This window comes from Haliotis rufescens, unplaced genomic scaffold (assembly GCF_023055435.1).
Source record: "Haliotis rufescens isolate VD_foot unplaced genomic scaffold, xgHalRufe1.0.p SCAF_16, whole genome shotgun sequence".
NCBI classification, from domain to species: Eukaryota; Metazoa; Mollusca; class Gastropoda; order Lepetellida; family Haliotidae; genus Haliotis; species Haliotis rufescens.
Genome location: NW_025963846.1, coordinates 34339018 through 34364566, shown reverse-complemented (window position 1 = coordinate 34364566; position 25549 = coordinate 34339018). Strand labels below are relative to the sequence as shown.

At 40.5% G+C, this 25549-nt stretch overlaps 2 protein-coding genes across 4 annotated transcripts in view; one reads left to right on the top strand and one right to left on the bottom strand.

The window, feature by feature from the left end:
• LOC124118029 (uncharacterized protein YegU-like) overlaps positions 1-15847 on the bottom strand; it is a 52046-nt gene extending 36199 nt beyond the window's left edge. Inside the window, exons 1-9 of one of the 3 annotated variants that reach the window (XM_048397157.1) lie at positions 15501-15846; positions 13211-13336; positions 9590-9739; positions 8124-8267; positions 6679-6833; positions 5457-5610; positions 4127-4285; positions 1597-1727; positions 618-1412 (exon numbers count right to left, since the gene is read on the bottom strand). In XM_048397157.1, coding sequence (XP_048253114.1) covers positions 1322-1412; positions 1597-1727; positions 4127-4285; positions 5457-5610; positions 6679-6833; positions 8124-8267; positions 9590-9739; positions 13211-13336; positions 15501-15512 — 1122 coding nt within the window. In that variant the 5' untranslated portion in view covers positions 15513-15846 and the 3' untranslated portion in view covers positions 618-1321. Of the gene's footprint in view, positions 1-617; positions 1413-1596; positions 1728-4126; positions 4286-5456; positions 5611-6678; positions 6834-8123; positions 8268-9589; positions 9740-13210; positions 13337-15500 lie in introns of those variants that run through there. The other 2 variants (XM_046480072.2, XM_046480075.2) reach the window with 2 other exon arrangements.
• A 5653-nt stretch (positions 15848-21500) lies between these two features.
• On the top strand, positions 21501-25065 carry LOC124118036. The gene is made up of 3 exons (XM_046480083.2): positions 21501-21810; positions 23665-23838; positions 24872-25065. Exons 1-3 carry the CDS (start codon positions 21501-21503, stop codon positions 25063-25065), a joined length of 678 nt encoding a protein of 225 aa, XP_046336039.2.
• The last annotated feature ends 484 nt before the right edge of the window (positions 25066-25549 follow it).

Sequence of the window (25549 nt, the reverse complement as noted above, 5' to 3'; positions counted from 1 at the left end):
AGTTGTATCTTTGTTGTATCTCTCTTTGTTGTATCGTGTTGGCATTTTGTTCATAGGAGATAATCGCCAAACAATTCCACTGTGACGGTGAATTTCTGTCGTTCTTTGACTTACACTATCCAAAAACGAAGGAACCAATGCTCGAAATTGGACCACCTGTCTAAAAACATGTTTCACTGCTTCTCTACATCTTTTACAAGACAAATCTAGACCCACTGCTGCTGTCTACCCAGCATTAGGTGTTGACAAACCTAGGCCGACGTTACTCCCTAAACAGAACCCGCGTTTTAGTTCTATCCTCAACCCGCTGTTTCTCACGAACAATGACCCGCCGTTTCTCCGTTTTAACAGAACGCCCTGTCGTTTCTCTCTGAAGGGAATCCGTTTCTCACAAACCCGTATCCGTCGTTTCTCCCCATTAAACCCCAACTCTTTCTCACAAACCCTGAGCGGTAGTTACTCTGAATATACTCCCAACTCTTCTCACAAACCTGAACCCGCTGTTTCTCTGGACATTTAACCAGACAATCCCCAACCCATTGTTTCTGAGAAATCAGAGCCATCCGTTACAGTAGGTAAAACATATCTGTACAGAATAAAGAACAACAAATACAGGATTCGAAGAAAGCATGTAAATTGTAATATTCTAGTAATATATCACAGACAAAACTGCAAGCTGTCATAATTCAACTTTGAAAAAAGCTTAAATTAAGGGTCGAAAATACAAAAGTAGTGGTTAGCATAGCTGACAATCAGTTTTGGCACATATAACACTGTATTTACTGTCCTTATGCATTTTCAGTTACACACATCTATGACATATACCTTATATGCTATCTATATATAACATAGAAACTTAAAAAATATTTAAAAGTTACAAAAGAATATAAATGAATTAATCCAACATCCCTGAAAAGACAACTTTAAAATAAAATCATGAAACGAAAACAACAAATATTGTAATATAAATGTACATAATTGAACAAGAATCTAATGAGGTACACACCTTCATACATACATTATCCACTAAAAATGTAAACAACAAAAACCGAACTTAAATAACATATACACCACATCAACGTACAAGGACAACAAGTATTTTGTCAACTGGAATGCAGGAGGCATGTGAGGCATTTCCAATGGTCTGCCCCTAACCGGGATACAAGGTTAAGTAGGTATCCTAAAATGTGCACCTCACATAAACACATCAAGTCCAAAGGGAATCCAACAACTGGAATAAGTCATAGATTTCCGAATAAACAAAGCTAAGTAGTGCTTAGAATACTAGCCTCAGATGAGTACAGGGATAAATAGGCAGAAATCAACTTGTTATTGTAATTGATGGTATTTGTGATGAGATGTTCTTTCCATTTGAAGTGCTTCCTTTCATATTTTGCAACACGTTCAGGTATCTGCAAAATGATTGGAGAATGAGTATATACATGGCGGCGGTTTTCTTTTAGGCAATAAAAATTCATCTTATTAAGCTGTAATCACTTTCAATGTTTAGAGTTGATATTTTCCAACAAAAAGATAGATAATAGAAACTGTTTACGAAAACGCTCATTAATTAATTCGTTGGAACATGTAATTTACCTTTCTATTTTCTCATCTAGCCAGGCTTTGTGCTTCAGCTTTGACACCCACGAAACCGGAAGCCCAGACATTCCCAACTTACAGCCCAGGAGAGCTCCGGCTACAGCGCCATTTGTGTCAGCATCACCTCCCTATAGAGATGAAATAATAAGAAGCATTATAGATTAGTTAAAGATGCATCATCGGGGTACTGTTAAAGGCAGTTTAGAATGGTACTTTAGTGGATAAACGTGGGAGGATAAACCAAAATGACACGACTCATAGAGGTAAAAACGGGCATTTTCGGAAACCCGAGAGACTAAGGATGATAATCGTGGGGAAATTAGAAACTATGACAAGCGGATGCAGTTCCCGTAAATCTGTATTCGGAGTTTCGGCGCCTTAGACTTCTGGGCAACTAATGTCCCGATCGGACAGTTAAAAATAGAGCCAAATGGCCCTCTATCTCCATTGACTTGTAGGCACTCCAGCCTTCATTGGTACAAAAATATCTATGTTGACGTTAAAATAATTTGGAGCGAAAGATTCTGTGAAAATGGAAATAAAGTATTCTGCAACATCGTTTAGGACAATGATGTATGGTGCAAATAGTGATGCCTTGAACTAACTAGGATCTTCTTTTGGTCATTATATACACACCAGTTTAAACCCTGTACCAAGTGGTTCCTAGGAACAAGATCTGTTTGCAAAATTTAATTTGAAACTTCAAAATAAAATCAGGCAAGGGGTAACTGACACACAAGTAAAATTGGTAAAAAACCCGATAGTTTGAGCCTTGATGAACTTGTTTTGCTATTTTCCTGTATATCCAAAGGTGTAGGATGGTCTCTGGGTCATCCTCCCCCAATGTTGCTCGAACAATTTCTTTTCCTTTTTTTTGGTTTCCCTGGCAAATATATGCCAAAACCTACTGTATGTATGCAGAATATTTGATGAAACATGGAGGCAGGCTAGTTTGCGGTGACGTCTAAGATGTGGGTGTCTGATTTTACAGCTACTTTTATTTTTAAGGGCAACATTCATAAAATTTACTAATATTGAAAATAAAGTTACACCTCACTATTAATTACACCAATACTAACTTGCAAGACATTTTGAAAAAAGATGGCCAATTAATAGCCATTAAGGGTTTCTAAATGTGGCATTGAGGTGACCATGTTTGAAAATGGCTTAGTATTTTGAGAGCAATGTTTTGAGACAGCATAGCTGGGACAATTCATGCAAAGTTCCAGCTCCATTGCCCTTGTAGTTTCAGAGGAGTTTCAACAAGAGGACAAAGTCATCAATATCCCACGCAATGGTAAATAATTATCGTGAATAATATACACCTCGACAACGTATCACACCACCAAGATGTTTTGATAATGAGAAAAGAGAAAAGCGAAACAAAAGCAACCAAAAGTGTTACTTGATTTCAAAAAGATGTCAGTAACGTTGTACCCATGTCACAGTTGAATAAATAATATACAGATGTTGAGGATGTGTTGCCATTCCTGATGCAATGCATGGGTCAATTCCAGGGGGATTCTGTACTGGGGGTGTCCCTGGCTCTAACCCTACATCCCAGCTGATCCCAGAGATGCTCCATTTGATTCAGGTCAGGGCATCGAGAAGGATAAGGCAGGGTCTCAATAACGTTGTTCTGGAGATAGTCAGTCACAGCTCGTGCTCGGACAGTGTTGTCCATGAAGACAGGACGGGTGGCAAGTGCATGGTTATCAAAATGAAGCTCAATAAAACTGTTCAATATGGTATCTTGGTACCCTTGGACATTTAATGTCCCCTGAACTCTGAACAAATCAAGTTTACAATCAAACAAATTTTGACGAGGTGTATATATGAAACATGTTGCCATGAAAACAGAAATTATCATTTAAAAAATCCCAAACCATCAAAAGGAACAAATTCACAATTAGACCTGTCTCTGTGCCAAGTTTTGTAAAGCCATTTTGTAACGTTTTCAAGGTTAGCACCGGAAACGACGACTACCACCATTTACAGCCTAGATCCTTTCAAAAAATCCCAAACTTGTCAAAAGGCACCAGTTCCCAACTAGGCCTATTAATGTACTAAATTTGGTGAAGAAATATTTACAGTTTTCAAGATCTGCTCAGGAAACGAGATCTAATGCCATTCAAAAGCCAAAGCTGTTGCGATGGCAACTAGAAATATATTTGTTTTAATGCCAAAATATCAAAAGGCACCAGTTCAATACTAGACGTATTTGGTGAAAACATATTGTACAGTTTTCAAGATCTGCTCGGGAACGAGCATTACCGCAATTTTCAGCCTCAGTCAAAGTTATCAAAAACTCGGTAAAATTTATTATTTATCATTTAGTGTGTGTGTGTGTGTCTGTGTGTGTGTGTGTGTGTGTGTCTGTATGTCTGTCTATCTGTCTGTCTGTGTGTCTGTCTGTCTGTGTGTCTGTCTGTCTGTGTGTCTGTCTGTCTGTGTGTCTGTCTCTGTGTGTCTGTGTGTGTACGTGTAATGGTCCGGACTAAAGCCTGTTATACCCACTTATACCAACCTCCATAACAATTGTCTGCAGTGCATTCCTGAAGTCCTTCTGTTTCAGTGCCCAGAACCCGCAGCCCAGACACTTGTAGGTGTAGCCGATCTTTCGACGTTCATCAAGATGTAGGTTCTTAATCTTCTCACATTCCAGATACGTCTTCAGCATCTGTTTCTATAGAGTGAAACACTATTCAATAGCACAACGTAAATTCTAACGGTAAAGTGAACACTTAAAGTAAATACTGCACACAGTGAGATTAATTTAACCATATGTTGCATACCATTGTTAGTCTTAGTTCAAAACTGCATTCCCCATGAGTCATCTTTATGTCATCTTCCTGAGGCAAGGGAGTTAACTGACTTTAAAAGTTCAGTTTCCACCCTTGCGGAACTAGGCTGGAATTCCTGGGCTCAATCGTAGCGCCACGAGTGGTTATTACGAGTTATGTACCTTATAAGCCTCTCCTATGAACCAATCAGATTCCATCTCTAGTATCACTTGCATTTATTTGACACAGTCAAGACGATCTGATCTATATTCAAGATCTATATTAGGATAAAACGGGTCTTACCTCGCGAAGGGCATCAAATCACGTGAGCACCTTAATCAAAAACGTGAAAAGACTCGGAAAATATATGTTGACAACGAGTTGGCAAGCAGGTGCTTTGCAAATCATGCAATCGACCGAAATCTGCACGACAGTTTACTAACCGGATTTCGATTTCGTTGCGCGATTTTTATTGGACTATGCATAGACTCATTAGTCCAGCCGAAATGTAACTCCATAATACCAGCCAAGTTTGGCAAGGGTGGAAACTGGACTTTAATAGTCAGTTAACTCTCTTGCCTCGGGAAGATGTCTTTATGCAAAGTTCAAGGGGTCATAATCGGGGTACTATAAAAAACCCACCTTAACACGACATGGGGGAGAGGGGGGTTTCGAATCCAGAATTAGCCACGTCTATAAAATGTCATTACCTTAACCCTGCTCCTTGGTTTCACGTATATGGTAGGCGACTGTGCTTGTCGTAAGAGGCGACTAACGGAATTGGGTGGTCAGGCTCGCTGACGTGGTTGATGCATGTCATCGTATCCCAATAGCGTGGATCGATGCTCATGATGCCAATCACTGGGTTGTCTGGTCCAGACTAGATAATTTACAGACCCCGTCATATAGCGGCATTAAACAACAAACAAACGAACAAAACGTACATGGTCAATGTTTACGACTAACATCACTTCGGGATTTCCTCCCACATCAAACTGACACGCCTTGATTTAACTGAACACTGTTCAAAGCCACGTTAAACTCACTCACGCATGACCTGGACACGTCACTCACCTGGTCATCTGTCTCCAAACATTTGGACGCAATCTGGAAGCAGTCTTCTATGATCTGCTGGACTTTGTACTTGCCGTTCTTCTTCATGTGTTGTGGTTCTCTCTTCAGCATCATACTGATCGCGGCGGACACAGCGACGACTGACGCCTGGCATCTAACAAAGCCAAACCACAACTGAAACGTTGGCCATTCGACGTGAATATACTCTCTCCAAAATAGAAACATGTCAATGCAGACTGTCAGTCAAAAACTGAAAATATCATTGATATCGGAAATTCAATTTGTGATGAGAATGACCATACGGCCTATCACATGGAAGTAAGCAATTAATTTAACTTTGTCGCCACTTGGCTGTTACATCATGACCGACGCTCTTGCCCACCGGATCCTGACACTACAAAGGTAAGCAATGCCAGACAGTGAGGTGTGTAACCTTTGGCCGCTAAACGTCCCTCAACCAAAAGATTAAGAAGTCGTTCGATGAAAGTCGTCAGTCTTGAGTGCATGTATCGATGCATATGTTGCTCCCATACTAATTGGTTTACAATCCCACTTTACTCAGATCTTTCATTCCGACACGAAGATCACATCAGGTGAACCCTGAGCCAGCTATGACCCCAAATCTATCTGAAGAATGCATTGGTTTCTTAAAAAGATTTTGCTTCATTTCCATTATCACCTTGATTTAAAAATTTCAGTCAAAAATAAACCGCCATAGAACGGAAACATAGTACCCTCAAAAGTTCGGGTGCAGATGCTGTGGCGCTCAGAAACGACAGGATGTCTAAACAACACTGAAATAGCGCGCATCATGTCTTGGCATTCGTATCAGTCCGGTTTTATTCGTTTCAATATGCTTCTCTAAGATGCTTCGCGAACTTGTACCAAGAATTTAGAAGCCTGAACGCTGACTGGCCTATAAGAAAATCACCTGACATGAGCTCCTGGAGGTGTGTTAGATCTTCACGCATAGTATCTCAGTAGAACATCTTATTCAAATGAGAATGTTTGGTTTCTTTCTGTGGGTTTTCAATTGACATACGAGTATGAATAGTTATTCCAAAGATTTTAACTGTTTTATTTGACCAACAATCGTACAAGAAACTAACATAAGTTGACCCATACAGATTTCAAAACTTACTATGAATATACAAACAATCGTATTGAAGAGAACTTCATTGAAAACTGTGATGGAGGAGCACCGATCTAAGCATGAACTAACCTTGGATCGTAATGGGTCGTCTTACATATGGCAATGGCATTATCAGCCACGGCATCAGTGTCCCAGTACTGGTGTATCCCCAGAATTGACGTCCTCATGACGGCGCCATTAGGGGCAATGTCTTTTCCACGTTGCACCCATACACGTTGCGCCACCTGGAGAGAGTAAAGAACACTACATAATTTGACATGTTAAAAAATGTTCCCAAAACATTATCAAACCATATCATCATCGGGGCGGTGGGGATCCTTGAGGTAAAAGCGTCCGTTCGTCTAGCTTAAGGCCTGGGTTCGATACGCCATATGGGGACAATGTGTGAAGACCATTTCTGCTGTCCCCCGCTGTGCTATTGCCGGAATAATAGTGAAAGTGGCCTAAAACTCAACTCACTCACTCACTTATCATCATGATAATGCAGAATTGTGTCACAAGGGATCCATGAAGTAAACAATATGTAAGTTACAAATTAGCTGAAAACAATATACACTGAGCAGAGCTCGAGATATCTGCGTAAAATACGCATTAAAAAAACTGAAACACGCAGACAGATCAAATTATAGCGTATCAAATACGCAGCAAACACTACAAATACGCTACGAAAATACTATTAATGCGTATATTACAACCATCAGATAAAATGATTGCCCATATCACAACTGTTAGATAAAATGATTGTGTATCAGCCGATCGTGAAATTCACTTACTAATTGAAGAAACAGGTGGATCAAAAAATTTGAATACCATCTAAAACGTGTGGATACCCAATCCAAATTAAACCCCTGGGTAAAATACGCAAATTACCAAAAGCTTATCAAGAGCACTGCTGCACATGTATCATCCTCGATTATCCAGTGTATTATATTTCCATTTTATTATAACTTTTTTATGTACATTGTTGAAACATAAGACTGAATGGGACCCGTGAAGATCCGGGGTAGAATAGGTCTTCAGCAACCCATGCATGCCATAAAAGGCGACTATGCTTGTCGTAAGAGGCAACTAACAGGATCGGGTGTTCAGGCTCGCTGACTTGGTTGATGCATGTCATCGATCCCAATTGTGTGGATCGATGCGCATGATGTCAATCACTGGACTGTCTGGTCCAGACTTGATTATTTCCAGACCGCCGTCATACAGCTGTAATATTGCTGAGTGCAACGTTAAACAACGAACAAACAAAAGTCACCGTATCATAACATATGATGTGAGGGAGCGAATGGCATTCCAGCATGTGTCGCAAAGTGTCGCAGATCAAAGTTTACCACTTTGGTGAAACACATGAATATTGGTACCGGTGCTGACAAGCCAAGGTTCATCCTCTGAGCGAATCATGGATTCGTATCAGCTGTTCGCTGTTGCTCTGCCCAACCAATTGCGCGTTTGTCCACGGGACCTTGAAGCGCGAGCATTTGTTATTGGGGATCAATCCTTGATACTATACTCACTGCATGCGCCTCTTTTGGGTAGTCGAAGTGGTTGATGACCTCACAGGTGGTTGCGCCGATGCCCATGCCACCAATATCAGACAGCTCCTCGAAGCCAAACATGGACCATTTCTTTAATTTCCCGCCGAAGTCAACCGGCTCTACCTGTGTGTATAGGTAGGAGGTCGTAACATAGATATTAGCTGTTTATCAGTATCCATAACATAGAGGGGATATATCTCACCTGTCTCACCTCACCTGTCTCACCTGTCCTTCATTATCTATATGATACTGTAGAGTAAAAATATGTCACCTGTCTATCATTATCTATAAGAGACTGTAGAGGGAAAATAGCTATACCATACTGAAAGGGAAAATAGCTCACCGGTCTATCATTATCTATAAGAGACTGTAGAGGGAAAATATCTCTCCTGTCTATCATTATGTATACAATACTGTAGAGGGAAAATATCTCACCTGTCTATCATTATCTATAAGAGACTGAAGAGTGAAAATAGCTCACCTGTCTATCATTATCTATAAGAGACTGTAGAGGGAACAATTGCTCACCTGTCTATCATTATCTATAAGAGACTGTGGAGTGAAAATATCTCACCTGTCTATCATTATCTATAAGAGACTGTAGAGGGAAAATATCTCACCTTCCTATCATTATCTATAAGATGCTGTAGAGGGAAAATATCTCACCTGTCTATCATTATCTATAAGAGACTGAAGAGTGAAAGTAGCTCACCTGTCTATCATTATCTTTAAGAGACTGTAGAGGGAAAATATCTCACCTTCCTATCATTATCTATAAGATGCTGTAGAGGGAAAATATCTCACCTGTCCATCATCTATAAGAGACTGTAGAGGGAACATAGCTCAACTGTCTATCATTATCTATAAGATACTGTAGAGGGAAAATATCTCACATGTCTATCATTATCTATATAATACTGTAGAGGGAAAATATCTCTCCTGTCTATCATTATCTATAAGAGACTGTAGAGGGAAAATCTCTCACCTGTCCATCATTATCTATAAGAGACTGTAGAGGGAAAATCTCTCACCTGTCCATCATTATCTATAAGAGACTGTAGAGGGAAAATATCTCTCCTGTCTATCATTATCTATAAGAGACTGTAGAGGGAAAATATCTCTCCTGTCTATCATTATCTATAAGAGACTGTAGAGGGAAAATATCTCTCCTGTCTATCATTATCTATAAGAGACTGTAGAGGGAAAATATCTCTCCTGTCTATCATTATCTATAAGAGACTGTAGAGGGAAAATATCTCTCCTGTCTATCATTATCTATAAGAGACTGTAGAGGGAAAATATCTCTCCTGTCTATCATTATCTATAAGAGACTGTAGAGGGAAAATCTCTCACCTGTCCATCATTATCTATAAGAGACTGTAGAGGGAAAATCTCTCACCTGTCCATCATTATCTATAAGAGACTGTAGAGGGAAAATATCTCACCTGTCCATCATTATCTATAAGAGACTGTAGAATGAGTATCATCTGGTCCGTGTCATCCGTCCAGTCTCCCTCCTCCCATCGTGTTCTGTGCATGTCTGGACACAGCTGTTTGTGTTCCAGCTCCAGCTGTTTTGACACCTTACCGAAATACTGGAAGAAGGGAAGGACATTTCACGAAGGTGTCGGACAGCAGGCCATCGTGGTACATTCTGCCACGTAGGGCTGGGACGGGGAACTCGGGTACCCGGGTTGGGTGGGTCCTAAAGAGGACTCTGGTACCCACAGGACTACCCGGACCAGTGGTTAGTCACTTGATATATTGTTAAATGACAAAATTATCCAAAACTCTATGGTTACACTACAAGTCACCAATGTTCCCATTTCTTTCTGACAATGCACCCATTCCATCTGACATTTATATGTTTGAATAAAGTAAACTTCAGTGTATGCATGACCAGATCGTTTTACACATGTATCTAAATACATTTTGCCTGGGCTGCGGTCAAACTTTTCCAAATCGGACAGTGTGTAGCTGTCTCTAAATATCTACAACGGGTACCTGGGTAGGGTTGGGTAATAGGGTGGAGGGTACCCAGGTAGTAAATTTGGACTCGTCCCAGCCCTCCAGCCATGTACATCAAACTTTGTAAATTGCGTGATTCTACTACAGGAATATTTCACCTTAGGATGTTTTTCAGCTGACACACACAGAGCAATCCTCATCATCCCTATTTCTGATTTTACGTACCGTATATGACCGCGGATAAACCGACCCCGAAGATAAGCCGAGGTGTTAACTTGACCATTGAAATACGAAATAAAATTATATGACCCGCAGATAAGCCGAACCAGGAAATGAAAGGCAAAAAACACTGCGAAATCGGACTGCAAGACATGTGCCGGTACTCGCAGATATTCAAAAACATAAGATGAAAAACGTTTTAATTATATTGAAAAAGTCATTATTATTTCTAATAAAGATTTAACAATCATCCACTTTCATGATGTGGGAAGCTATTTCTCTTGTCTTTTTTTAATCTCATAATGATAGTTATATGTTGCCATCAACAACGAAGCGCCATTTTGTGAATCGGTGTATATAGAATTATCAACCCGTTAGAAAATATATCAGCTAGAGCGAAGACTCACAGTTTGATTTCATCAACGTAAGCATGGCGTTTTCGTTTCAAACTCATGATGAGAATAAAATATACCAACTTTTATACCCCCCTTTATACCACTATTGTATGTTAATCCAATTGAATCAAATAAACTATGAACACATTGAATGACCATCACTTACTCACAGGCTTCTCCAGTTTATTAAACTAATCTCTCGAAAACAAAGGAATAAACAACTATATACAATTACGACACAAGTAAATCACATATTGGTCTTGTGGTACACCGGATCATTATGACATATCACAGTTCCCGGTCTTGTTGCCATGGTTTATTTTGTATTAACCGTAGTACTTCGTCTTGTAAATACACTTTTCCTTTGACTTGGAAGAGAAGGTTGTCATAAGAGGCGATTAACAGAATCGGGTGGTCAGGCTCGTTGACGAATGTCAGAGTATACAAGGTGTGTAGATCGATGTTCATGATGTCAATCACTATATTGTCTGGTTCAGATTCAATTATTTACAGACCGCCGTCATATAGCTGGAATATAGCTCTGTGTGGCGTTAAACAACAAATAAACATAAGTTTGGGTATACAATGCACCTACACGTTCCCAAAAGTAATATTATTGACGTCAAAGATGTCCTACATTTCCAGAATTTAAACCAAAATCGAAGAACATATAAATTTAAACCCCTGGCTTGTAACTCTGCACCTGTTGACTGTCAAACCACTGCACAACCTCTCTGTCAACGGGGCCACATTGGAAATAGTTTATGTATTAAGGTTTGTTTTTGTAAATATTGTATGTCCGTTTCAGTCACTTTTGTCAGCCGTGATATGAAAAAATGAAATTGCATTTAAATAGAAAACAAATATTTACTCCTTACTCAGGATTGGTGTATTTGTAATTTATTCCCATAGTTTTCTCTGTGAATCTGCCAAAACACAAACAGATCCGCACATGATAACACCTCGGAGCTCCCACGAGTAATTGAAATTGTATCGGTCGATACGTCGGTAGCAGCCAGCTTTCAAGCTTGGATGCGTTTACGGTTGGATTTGTTGGTTGTTTCACGGAATAGCTAGCGATATACGTGAATATATTGTTCACAAAAGTGGCAAAATGATAATGCTGGGATAGAAGGTTATGTCAAGTCTCCGCCACAGATCGGCAAATTAGATATATTTCGGATACTAAAATTTGTTCCTGGGGATATCATACCGAAGATGCTTTACATTTACAAGTTACAACATTCTTCAAAATGAAATGTATTTTTATCAACATGGTTACTCTTTACAAACAGTGCTATACCGAAATTAGTATTTGAGTGAGGAAGATCAAATCCAAATGTTATATTCTGTCTAAAACTTCATTTTAAAAACTGGCAGCCTTTCAATTAAGTAAATGAATTGATTAATACAAAGGGCAAGTATATTTATCATATATACACATCTAGCTTGAATTGTATATTTAGGAAAAATACCTACTGTGTTTTCAATGAAGAGCTAAGTTACCTGTTGACTTAACCATACTAAATTGAATTTGAAAAGTACAGGGCTAATTGTGATTTGATACCTCTAATTTACCAATAGAAATCATGTATCAAACAAAGTCATGGTAGAATTGTTGTTGTTTACATTGAGTGAGTGAGCGAGTTAAAATTTAACGTCGCATCGGCATTATTTCAGCCATACAGCGACGAGAACAAGTTGATTTATATACAAACGAGTCATGAATACAATGTTTACATTGACGTCCACTGATGTATTAATTGTATCATGTATAATGTGTCAAGGGGTATTTAGTTTAAATCAGATATTGATAAGAGCAGCATTAAACTACAAACAACGACCGCCTCAGTCAGGTCACGATGACACTCACTCAAAAGATCACCGAATCTGTCGACACGTTCCATCAGGTCGCCTCCGATGACAAACAAATTGGCAGGGGATATAGAAACAGGCTCCGTCCGTCCGTCCGTCCGTCACGTTTCATTTCCGGAGCATAAATCAGTAACCGTTCAATATGTTTTCATCAAACTTTGCAGGTCTGTCAAGTACATGCTGAACTGGTGCCTTTTGCTATTTAGAAATTTAAAAAAAAATTATTTTTTTATGTTTCCATGGCAACAAGATGGACTTAGGTTCTGTAAGGGTAGGGTTCGTTTCCGGAGCATAAGTCATAAACCTTTCAATACTTTTTCATGAAATTTTGCAGGTTTGTCAGGTACATGCTGAACTGGTGCCTTTTGCTATTTAGAAATTTTAGAAATTTTTATTTTTACGTTTCCATGGCAACAAGATGGACTTAGGTTTCAAACACTTCTTTTTTTTACAATTTCCATGACAAGTTCCACCTCGGTTAAAAAAGGTTAGGGTTTGTTTAGATTTAATTATGTCATAAATTTTGCAACAGGGACGGGGGATATATAGCCACGTTAGTGGCAAACTCTTGTTGAGTATTGTTAGCAGCTGACATTTCTGCACACTCACCACCCCTGCCTCTCGCTTTGTGAGGAACTCTGTCAACAGCCCAATAGCATCCCCCACAGCCTGACCGTACAGAGTCGCCAGGATCTGGTCCCGGGGGTAGCCTTCTGTAGCCTCGGGGATTGGTTCCTGTAAATGGTTGTTAGATATGTATAATCACGCAGTTTAGAAACACTAAAATTTATTTTTACCTTTCGGTTTATTGTGAAAAATAATGACCGGTGAGTCGGGAAATACAGAAAATGAAATAAACTTTAACCGAACACAGTATTGATTATAAAAATTTCCCGCCAGAAATCTTAGGCATATGTACATGGGAGGCTACTCATATGAAATGCAGCCCACTTGGGGGCGATAGTTGTTAGCTTTGTGGTTGAAGTGTTCGTTCGTCATGTCGAACGAGAAGCTGTACTCGGAATATCGATCGTGAACTTAATGGTGTAAGGAAAGCTAGGAGGCTGCCAACCCTCTTTTGGTGCGCGGGATATGGGGTCTTTTAGAGAGTATTCAGGAGTTAGCAGTGTGGTACACGGGACGCAAATAAATTCGTATTTGGTACGCAGATTCAACATTTATAAAAAAAAAATGGTGAACGTTAAAGATCCTTCATGTTATTTCAGAGTTAAAAATTAGACGGTATTCGGGTTTCAGGGCGTGAGGGTTGGCATCCACAGCTAGGCAGATGCTCACTTGTCTAAAGAAATGTTTTGGGTGATATTGCTGGAATATAAAAGCTGATTACAAACACACTATACTTCAAACGGGCGGTGGGTTAGCCTCGTGGTCAAAGTGTCTGGTCGCCAAACGTCTGGTTCGATTCCCCACATGGGTACAGTATGTGAAGCCCATTTCAGGTTTGCCCCGCCCTGATATTGCTGGAATATTGCTAAATGCGGGGTAAAAACCTTACTCACATGTGGAATTTAATAATATCAACATACTCAACGAAAAACGAAAGTATACAAGTTTGAAATTTGGCTTTTCATTGATGTGTTTTGTCTGGTGTTTCATAGTGTAAAACTATTATCGAAAACACAACAAAGCACAATGCACGTGCAAATCATCAATGTTGCATGCATCTGTATGATCCTGAAGAAAAATAACGTGAAAATATCTGCCGTACTAACAACCACGTGGTGCTGGGTGAACATTGCAGGACTGATCAAATGTTTGTGTATTAACACCAACAAAATTCACAAGGAAAGGAATCTGACACTCAGAAAATAATGCCCCGTCGTACGGCCGTCAGTGAGTGAGTGAGTTGGATTTAACACCGCTTTAAACAGTATTCCAGTTATTCGCGGCGTGTCACCTTAATGTGGGAGGAAAGCCCGAAGTGATGCAGGTCTCAGAAGTTTACCACTTCGGTGAAACCCACGAGCACGGGAATGGCGCTGACAAACCTAGAAACATAATATGGGCGAACCAGGATTCCAACCCACAATCATAGGTTTCTGGCGTGCCCAAGGGACGCAACTCTGCACAGCGAATCGCGGCGCCTTAGACGACTGGGCCATCCTTGCCCCCTAAGTAAAAATGAAATATTGCCAGCGGTTGGTCGGCTCTCTGTAATTCATGCACGTGAGGGTGGGTGAAATATCTTTTGGGCTGCCGGTGGTTACATCTGAGAGGTTATATCTGAATACTCGCTATATAGCTATAGCCCTTCTGTTCTGATAACAACATGTTAGCTGTCGATTACACCGCAAGATGTTTCAGAACAGTGATGAGAAAAGGTGCAATTAAACTTAATACCAAATTCATTCAAATGGACATAGGCGTTTTGGTACATATTAGAGCACGCCAGGGTCGGGTCTTCTTGGGTAGCCCATGTATGTGTCCCTCCACCATAACATGGGGGCAATGGTGGTTGGGTGGTGTAAAATCTCCTCACTCACTGACTCACTCGTGAAGATCCGGGCTACAAAAGGTCTTCAGCAGCCCGTAAAAGGCAGCTATGCTTGTCGTAAGAGGCGAATTACAGGATCGGGTGGTCAGGCTCGCTGACTTGGTTGATGCACGTCATCGTATCCCAGTTGCGTGGATCGATGCTCATGCATGATGCAATCACTGGAATGTTTGGTCCAGACTCCGGTATATACAGACCCCCATCATATAAGTGGAATTTTGCTGAGTGTGGCGTTAAAATAACAAACAAACACACAAGACGCTCACCGACTCAAATCAATTTTGTGAAAAATGCTTAAATGAATATAACTTATAAGTCTTATGTTACAAGCTGGTCTGTATAAATTAGGTACACATGCGTACTAAAAAATCATGGAATACTCACCGCCCCAGCCATGTTGATAGTTGTCCTTGAGTTTTATCGCTATTAAAAAGACAACTCCAAATGCTTCGTATATTCCGCAATGTTTGACACTAAGTCTTGACAGCTCGTCTGTTGACAGCGAAATTCTAAAAATAGAACAACACGAATTTCGGTCATTGTATCCCTTGTTCACGTCCGTTACCTGTCAAATATTAGTTCATAGGAAAGTGAATCACTTCCTTGCTGTCCATGTCGCACAACCCATGAACATCGACTCGTCACAGTTCACTTGCCCAATAAAGGCGTCATCACCAAACAGGAAATGACTTCGTCTTCTTGAACTTCGATGAGTTCATCTGCCAAGGGAAGTAACTGTGCTATACTACTCTTTTCTAACTGATCTCCAACATGATCTCGTTACATAGGTTCGAATCACAGAAATTTGGAAATGTTTTAACAAATGATTTATCGCTTGAAATATGCTTTTGCACCTAGTTTCTCGTTTAATGATGTTATTAAAAGATTGTCAATAAACCGCCCTATCTTATCATGGTTGTTTATTGTTTACGTCGATTTCAGCAATATTCCAGCTGTATGCGTATTCGTTAATTCCTTTGTTTTTGAACCGCGCAATATAACGGTATTTATAACGGCGGCCTGTAAAGTATATACATCTGGACCTGAACATCTACTCCAGTAACCGAGTCTGACCACCCCCTCCATAAACTAGTATAGGCTGCTCGGGGTCAGTTCAACCCGGAATCACCACGAGTGGCGTCTTATCTAGGAGGGGCACGGGTGGCCCATTCGTCTAAGGCGCCGCGATTCGCTGTGCAGAGTTGCGTCCCTTGGACACTGGGCTATATATATGATTGTGGGTTCGAATCCCGGTTCGCCCTGATAATGTTTCTAGGTTTGTCAGCGCCATTCCCGTGCTCGTTGGTTTCACAGAAGTTAAAAACGTCTAAGACCTGCATCACTTCCGGCGTTCCTCCCACTTTAAGCTGACACGCCGCGATCATTCGTGACCAACTCGTGTTATTCCGGGACAAGCCGAATAGCGACTCGTGCCCCTCTCGTGTCCATTTATGCGGCCGGGTTCCGTCTAAGCGCAAACGGGCATACCCAAAACAATTGTCAACTCGTTGCGTAATGGTTCACATATATTTCCCCATATATTATATATATTTCAGATGCAATTTAAAGCACATCGGGATGTGCGGAATTATACAGTATGGTAGAACACATTTAACGGTGTCTTTGGTATATTTTTAGATGCAAAACATATGTAAAATCAAAAATTATTTCTGAGGGATTCTTTGACGAAGAACTTGAAGTCATACGCGCATTCTGATTGGTTTGTCGTATTTTCGCGCATAACATTCATCGATAGGGGGACGGGTCTTCTTGCAGGTTACGGAAAGGGGCGAGTGGTGACGAATGACGCCGCGATATAAACTGGAGCTCGACCTCGAAGCATGGATTCATTGATTATTTTCGAAATAGTGTTCATGATTTTAATGAACAACGAGGTAGGTATTTTCCCTTACAACGTAGAATCAGCTACAAGGTTACACCATTGATAGCAGTAGTGTGTGCGTGGGTGAGTCGGGTTTGACGCTGATTTGTCAAAAAAAGAAACTGATTTCAGTCGGTGAGTGGTTTCTTTGTTTGTTTGTTGTTTTACGCCGCACACAGCAACATTCCAGCTGTGTGACGTCGATATGTAAATAATCGAGTCTGGACCAGACAATCCAGTGATTTTGCGACAAGCATAGGTTGCTGAAGACAACTGAACCGGGTTCTTCACGCGCAACTTAATTACGTAGACAGCCTGAAATGTTGTATGTCAGAGACGTTTACCTCTTGGTGCAAGCTACGAATTTCGCCTTGTTCTTATTTTCGGTTATATCAAACACATCACATTGTATAGAGTGAAAATGAGGTGGGTTGGTTGGTTGTTTAACGCCGCACTCCAGCAATATTCCAGCTATATGACGGCGGTCTGTAAATAATCGAGTCTGGACCAGACAATCCAGTGATTGATATCATGAGCATCGATCCACGCAATTGGGATCGATGACATGTTTTAAGTCAGCGAGCCTGACCACCCGATCCCGTTAGTCACCTTTTACGACAAGCATAGTCGCAAGCTCCGACGTTCATACAGTTTGGCCCTCACTCTATGAAGGTTCATACTCCAATGAACTCACACAAAGGGAAGGTCAATTCTTAATTAACGCCGCTTTGAAATATTTCAGCAATATCACGGGGGGTACACTATAAATGGGTTTCATGCATTGTAACCATATGGAGAATCGAACCCGGGTCTTCGGCATGACGAGCGAACGCTTTAACCAGTAGGACACCCCACCGCCCCATCTAAACATGTACGTTCGGTAAGCTGACATCTTAATCCATTCATTTTGTTTCAGAACCCAACTATTTATTTCAGTTACCAGGCAGATGCTGGGGGTAGCAGAGTGGTAAAAGTGTTAGCTCGTCACGCCGAAGGACCGGGCTCGATTCCCCACATTCGTTGCTATGGATGGATCCGTTTTTACTATCCAATATCTACGGGGGCCCGTTCCACAAAGCGACCTCAGCGCTACGACTGTCGTAAGTCTGGAAGTTACGATCGTCTTAGCGCTAAGATCACCCAGTCTTTGATGCCACAATTCGCTGTGTTAGGCTAAGGACTGTCCGTTTATGTTCGCTTTCGAGGAGGGGCGGTCGCGTAGTCTGGTGGTTAAAGCGTTCGCTCGTCACGTCGACATTGGTACAATGTGTGCAGCCCATTTCTTGTGTCCCCCACCGTGATATTGCTGGATTATTGCTGAAAACGGCGTAAGAAAAGTACTCTCACTCGAAGGGCAGAAATCAGGTCTGCTTTTCGGAATGCTTCGCCTGCTCTCAGCAAGATTTAGAAACCTCCGCGCTGATTGGCTCATTAGAAAGTTTACCCGACCTCTTATGGAGGAATTGTAAGATCATCAAGCATACGTATGTATGTGAGTGAAAAAAATCATGTTTTATATGAGATTAGATGTCACTCTAACTCACAACTATTTGTCTGATTGTCAAAGAATGAAGTCAATCCTTGGTGTGACACATCACGTGGTCGACTACTGTTGTTTTGTTGTTGGAGACGGAATGTTGTTTCTGTAATATAGGTGTCTGACAGGGAGAAAACTTACCCCCTCTATTATTATTTTCATAAATGACGTGGAAACCTTTTTGCTTTCCTCGAGGTGTGGAGGAGTCGATCTCAACTACGATGAAGATAAAGACTTAATTGTATGGATCCAATTTATAATTTTATTGTATGCAGATGATGTTGTATTATTTGATGAATCACCAGAAGGTTTACAGAAAGCCGTAGACTCTTTTAATGAATATTGTGAAGAGTGGAAACTACATGTAAATATAAATAAAACAAAAATTGTGATTTTCGGTGGTGGCCAATTGAAAAATTCGAAACTTAAATTTCACTATTCTGATAAAAGCCTAGATATTGTCGACAATTATACGTATTTAGGAATTGAACTTCACAGGAATAGAAAACTAGTCTTAAGTCTCTTAGTGATAGTGCATCGAAAGCAATGTTTTGTCTGATCAAATATCAAGAAATATAAATTTACTCTTGGACAGTGTATTATCAGCTTTTGATACGATGGTATTGCCAATATTAACTTATGGTTCAGAAATCTGGGGCTTTGAAAACTTATTACAAAAAAGAATACACCTCAAATTCCTCAAATTGTTCACAGGATTCAGAAATTCATCTCCTTTTTATATGATATATGGCGAATGAGGTAGGCTGCAATTAAGAATAATAATTTGTAAACGAATGATATCTTTCCGGCACAAATTAACATATCAAACTGGTGTGTATCAACTTTCACAGCTGTTATATCAATATTTGTCACTTAACAGGAACAAGACTATTGCATCAACAAGTCTCTGGGTTAGATGTGTTACGGATATACAAGACAGTATTGGGTTATATTATGTATTTAGTATATAATTTGTATATATTAATTTTGTATATAATTTGCCCAACAAAGTGGCTAGTGTCAAAAGTAGAGCAAATACTTAAAGATCATTTTTTTCAGAAATGGAGAAGTGACGTTAATTCTAGTTGTAAGGTGAGGTGAGGTGAGGTGAAATTGAGTTTAACGTCGCGTCGAAGATTATTGCACTTATATAGCGACGTGCATTGACGTGTGCATGTGTGTGGCTGCTTGTACTAGTCCGGACTGATGCCGATTTATAGTGCTAGCACACTGAGATACCATGCCGCAGTTCAACATTAATACCCAACTACTGACTCCGAGCCGACCAGTCCTTGTTTTAGCCCCTTAATGCCGAGCGCCAGACAGAGTAACAACAAGTACCATCTTTTAACGTCTTTTGGTATGACGCGGCCGGGATCGAACCCCGGACCTTCCGCTCTCCGGGCGGACGCTCTACCACTAGACCACGGAAGCGGTCTCTAGTTGTAAAGGATTGTGTTATAAACAGTTAAAGGACACTCCAGTTCTCGATACATATCTTTTATTGCCAAAACGAATAGCAATTCCAATACTACGATTTCGAACCTGTAATCATAATTTACCTAATGAGACTGGCGGATGGAAAAAAAATCCAAAGGAAAATAAAACCTGTTAATTATGTAATTCTCCATCTATTGCTGATGAATTTCACTACTTATACAGATGTATTTTAAAAGAGAGAGGCAAACATTTCTATCATCATATTATACTGAATGACCAAATATTATAAAATTTGTAAAACTCGTATCAACAACAAAAAACACAGGATCTAAAGAACTTATCGAGATTCATTGTAAAAATGTCCATTAGTATTAAAAATGCTAGGTAATCACATGTTATTTATTGCCATTTTCTCTGCTATTTGTACATATACATAATTATTTATTGTGATGTTCTCTTGTGCAACCTTTTGTGGTTTTTGAGAATAAACTGATTCTGATTCTGTAACTTCTCCAAAACATACAATTCATTTTTCAAAAAGGAGTGGGGTAGAGAGTGGGTGGGGTTTCGCGCCGCTTTCGCAAATATTTCAGCATTGTGTGGGAGGCATTCTTAAGCGTGAGCTTAACTCAGTTGTATTAGTGATGGTGTGTTCCTCTAGGCGCACATGCTTTGGTTTCTGTGTGCACGTGTATGACGTGCTGTCCATGCAGGATTACTCGATGTACTTCGATGCAACTCCAAGAAGATGTTGGTTACTTTCGTCGGTTTGTCGTTTAACGCCGCACTCAGCAATATTCCAGCTATATGACGGCGGTCTGTAAATAATCGAGTCTGGACCAGACAATCCAGTGATAAATATCACGAGCATCGATCCACGCAATTGGGATCGATGACATGCATCAACCAAGTCAGCGAGCCTGACCACCCGATCCGGTTAGTCGCCGTTTACGACAACCATAGTCACCTATACGGCAAGCATGGGTTGCTGAAGACCTATTCTACCCCGGAACCAAGGTGATGCAAATGTACACAAGAACGATAACTGCACTCGCGTCATTAGTTACCGTATAGTTTGCCAGAAGTATTCTTCATACAAACTAACAATGCCAGTCATTGATCGTTTATACAACCAAACAAAGACACGCGAGGCTTCGAAATGTCGAGTTCATATTTAAACTGATGCTGAAATGCGAGTAACAGAAACGTGCTTTAAATGGGTATCAGAGGTAATTCATTAATTTGTCATGATTGCTTTTCGGAGTGAATAAACAAGGTGTCGTTAACAGGATTAATGGTCCAACAGAATAAGTCGCTAATGAAAGACTTCTCATGCAGGGATAGCAAACACAATGCCGCTTCAACAAATATCAAGACATGCGCGTGCTGGTGTATGTTTGCCATGTTTGCTGAGTGATTTTTCGCTCCTTAAAATGACCCTGCACAGAGTGTCAGGAGGTGCATTACAAATCGGTATGTACAATTGTGTTTGACGACTGTCATCATAAGTTAGATTTTGTTCGAGATGGTTACGATTAAATACCTCGCAGCAAGATTAATTCTATTAATTCTGGTGAAGGCAGTGGCACAGCCTACGTCCAAATCTGACTACTGGAAGTTGATGGACTCTGGATATGACACCTCCTACCTTGAACCGGTTGAGGAACTGGTCCTAGATAATGTTCTAGCGTGTGCGTCTGAAAGCCTGTTCAGAAACGTCACCGCTTTCGGCTACGACGGAGACGAAGATCTGTGCATCCTCCTGAACGTCGACTACTACGTGGAACATGACTGGACGCCTATGCCCGACATGAAGGTCTTTTTAAGAAATGAAGGTTTGTGTAGTCATCAGAAACTCTATACCGGCCTTTATGTCTGTTTGTTGTTTAATGCCGCACTCAGCAATATTCCAGCTGCATGACGTCGGTCTGTAAATAATCGAGTCTGGATCAGACAATCCAGGGATTCCATGCGAGGGTATTTAGTCAGTGATGTGGCAATATGTGGCATCCTTTCTGTTCCTGAAAGCCCGCATGGAGCCGGGTGGCGGAGGATATGTCTGATTAAATAACCATCAATACTACTAAAAATGTAGGTTACTGTAAGCACCATTAATTATAACAAGTAATATAACAAGTTCAATAATGGTGATGAGTAGACGTGAAATCATTATGTGAAATACTATTATGGAAACGTTTGGCCAATATGTGCTTGTTGTTTCACATCGAACACAGCAATATGTCAGCTATATGTAACCGAGTCTAGACCATCTTCCCGGGGCAAGAGCATCCACTAGCCTTTTTATCAACGTCTTGTTTCCACCCTTGCCACATAAAGCCCACTTTCCTGTGCTAAATATGATTGGACCATAGCACATATCGATAGTCCTATCAGAGAACGTTTCACAAAATCAGCATCCACTCATGAATGTGATTTACTGCTGCCTGTCTTTGCTACATCTTTAACACACACACACACACACACACACACACACACACACTAAGGAAGCGAAAACTTAACGATTTCGGCAAATATAAGATTTCATTATTTCATTCGTTTTATTTCATTGTTTACGTAATTGGAAAATCATTTTAAAAAGAATTATAAATAGTATCTGTCATCACCCATTTCCCCATAACAGCGGCTGTCCGCTCAGTAATATGAAGAAATACCCCCGTTTTCGAGGCTTCGTATGAATAACACGTTCGTCGAAGAATGGCATATGGCACATTGCTGGAAAGCTTATATTCCTTCATCTACACGCTCGTAACATCGCTAACATCGGTTTTGTTGCGTAGATACAACAAGCGATTTCATTGGATTGAAATTGGTTTCTAATGACGCTTCTTTCCGAAATCTGCTACAAGGTTCGTGATTGGTCAAATTTTAGAACGTGACCTAAGGCAGCCAATCAAATTACAGCTGTGATACCAAGTTCGTGTTTGATAATTTTCAGAAGTTGACGAAAGATTTTTGTTATTTTTGTTATCGTGTTATTCTGAACGTTTTAAGCAGGAAATCACGATATATATTAAAAATATGGAACTTCGTGACTTGGTTACGGCCGCGGGCTTGGTTACGAGCTGTGACAAAAGATTTTCATGCATATATTTTTGTATTAAACATCGTGTTCGAACCGAGAATTCAAGGCGACGAAAGCCGAGATGTCCTTTGACTTACATTACACGCGATCGCACGAAAATATGGAAATAATAACTTAGATGTAAGTTTGATTACTTTTAGATATATTTTTGTTGATATTATTTATTACTTTGTATAATATATTTAAAGATTGGTTTAAAACGTCTTTATTTTGCTCTTTGACATGCTCGATGTGGACCCTTTGTCGAAAATTGTGTCCGAGAATTTTATTTTCAATAACATCGCGGGAAATAGTGAATAATTTTTTAATTTATCGATGAAGAATGATAAATTGAAATGGAATCCGTATCAGACATGTGAAATGTGATAGATTTAATAAATGAATGATATTACAGGTAGGTCCATAAAAAATATATACTATTTTGACCTGACTACGGCTTGGCCGGTATACCGGCCTACGGTGTCTGGGGACTCAATGCTTATTGGCCGGAAAACCGGCCTACGGTGTTGAAAGAGTTAATTAACTTCCAGACTATACATACAAATGATGACGACTCCTTTCTGAAGTTATTTAAACATGTTTACAGATATTCACCCTGGAACATGCGTAGATAGCGTGTGTGGGATGTGTATGCAGGTTCTGGGAGTCCCGATGACCTGGGCCGAGTCTGAGAGAGCATGTGGTGATGTCTCGGGTTACCTGCTGGCGGTCTGGGCTGAATGGGTGCACCGATGCATCGTGATGCAGCTGCAGTATCTCAGTGAGTCAAACACATTGTAACCACTTAAAAACATACACAGGAGAGTTTGTTTGTTTGTTGTTTAACACCGCACTCAGCAATATTCCAGCTATATGACGGCGGGCTGCATATTATCGAATCTGGACCAGACATTCCAGTGATTGACATCATGAGCATCGATACACGCTACTGGGATACGATGACATGCATTGACCAGGTCAGCGAGCCAGCCTGACCCCCCGATCCCGTCGCTTCTTACGACAAGCACAGACGCCTTTTACGGCATGTGTGTCTTCACGAGAGAGAGAGAGAGAGAGAGAGAGAGAGAGTCTTTAGATTCTTACGACAAGCACAGACGCCTTTTACAGCATGTGTGACTTCAAGAGAGAGAGTTGGTTGGTTGGTTTGTTGTTTAACGCCGCACTCAGCAATATTCAAGCTATATGACGAGGTCTGTAAATAATCGAGTCTGGACCAGACAATCCAGTGATTAATATCATGAGCATCGATCCACGCAATTGGGATCGATGACATGTATCAACCAAGTCAGCGAGCCTGACCACCCGATCCCGTTAGTCGCCTTTTACGACAAGCATAGTCACCTTTTACGGCAAGCATGGGTTGCTGAAGACCTGTTCTACCCCGGATCTTCACGGGTCTCGTAGGTTATGATCGGCCTTAGTAACCCTTTGTGCATCCTCTTAGCACTCCGAAGAGTGTTGACCACCAGCTTTACGATGGCTTGTTGCATCCGGACGGGTTGTGTGTCGGTCCCATGATGTTTTGTTTGTTTCTTTGTTTTTTAACGCCGCACAGCAATATTCCAGCAATATGACGGCGGTCTGTAGATAATCGAGTCTGGACGAGACATTAAACAACAAACAAACATGTTATTGCAAGGATGTGTATTGGTTATTATTTTATCTTATTCACGCTTATGGTTTTTTATGGAGAGAGAGAATGATATTTTTGATTCATGTCATGTTATTCACAGTGCAATATCTTGTACGACTTTAACACAGTATCAGTCATGCAATTCGCTGTTATTTCCCAGGGAAGCCAACAACCAACGTGTACTGGCTGGGTGGTGCCAGTCATCTGTCCGAGGCGAGTAAGCTGTGGGCACCAGGTCAGCCCAGCAACTCCGAGGAATGCGTGCTGCTGGACTCTGGCGACCATTACAGACTGTTCACTGCCGACTGCTCAGAAAAACATCACACCTTTTGTTACTTACCTGTAGGAGAGTAAGCCTCAGCCATACCCAATGTTTCCTTACAGAGAAAAGACGTTATGTAATATATATCGTTTTTTTAACACCGCACTAAGCAATAATATTTCCGGCAACCGGGTTTGGTTTTCATTTAACCAATTAGCGTTCAATTATATGATTTGAGGCCCTTAAAGATGTCAAGAAGTCGACCCATTGACATTCTTGGCGCGTGAAATATTTTTATTTTTTTAATTATTAAAACAAAACATAATTTGTTCCCCAAAAAAACGATTTGTCCGCACTGGATAGGGATGTCCTTAAACAGATGATGTATTGTGGGGAAAGAATTGTGCAGCTTATCATTTCAAGGTCAGCACCATACCCGTGCTCGTGGATTTCACAAGTGGTACATTTTGAAACGTCTGGGATCCGCATCACTTCGGGCTTTCCTCCAATAACCAACTCAAGTCGTTATAAAACTGGAATTCTTTTTCAAAGCGATGTCACTCACTCACTCACTCA

Coding starts and splice junctions, on each gene's coding strand:
- LOC124118036 (XM_046480083.2), top strand. CDS start 21,501: ATGGTTACGATTAAATACCTCGCAGCAAGATTAATTCTATTAATTCTG. Junction 21,811..23,664: donor GGTCTTTTTAAGAAATGAAG/GTTTGTGTAGTC, acceptor ACATGTTTACAG/ATATTCACCCTGGAACATGC. Junction 23,839..24,871: donor GATGCAGCTGCAGTATCTCA/GTGAGTCAAACA, acceptor GTTATTTCCCAG/GGAAGCCAACAACCAACGTG.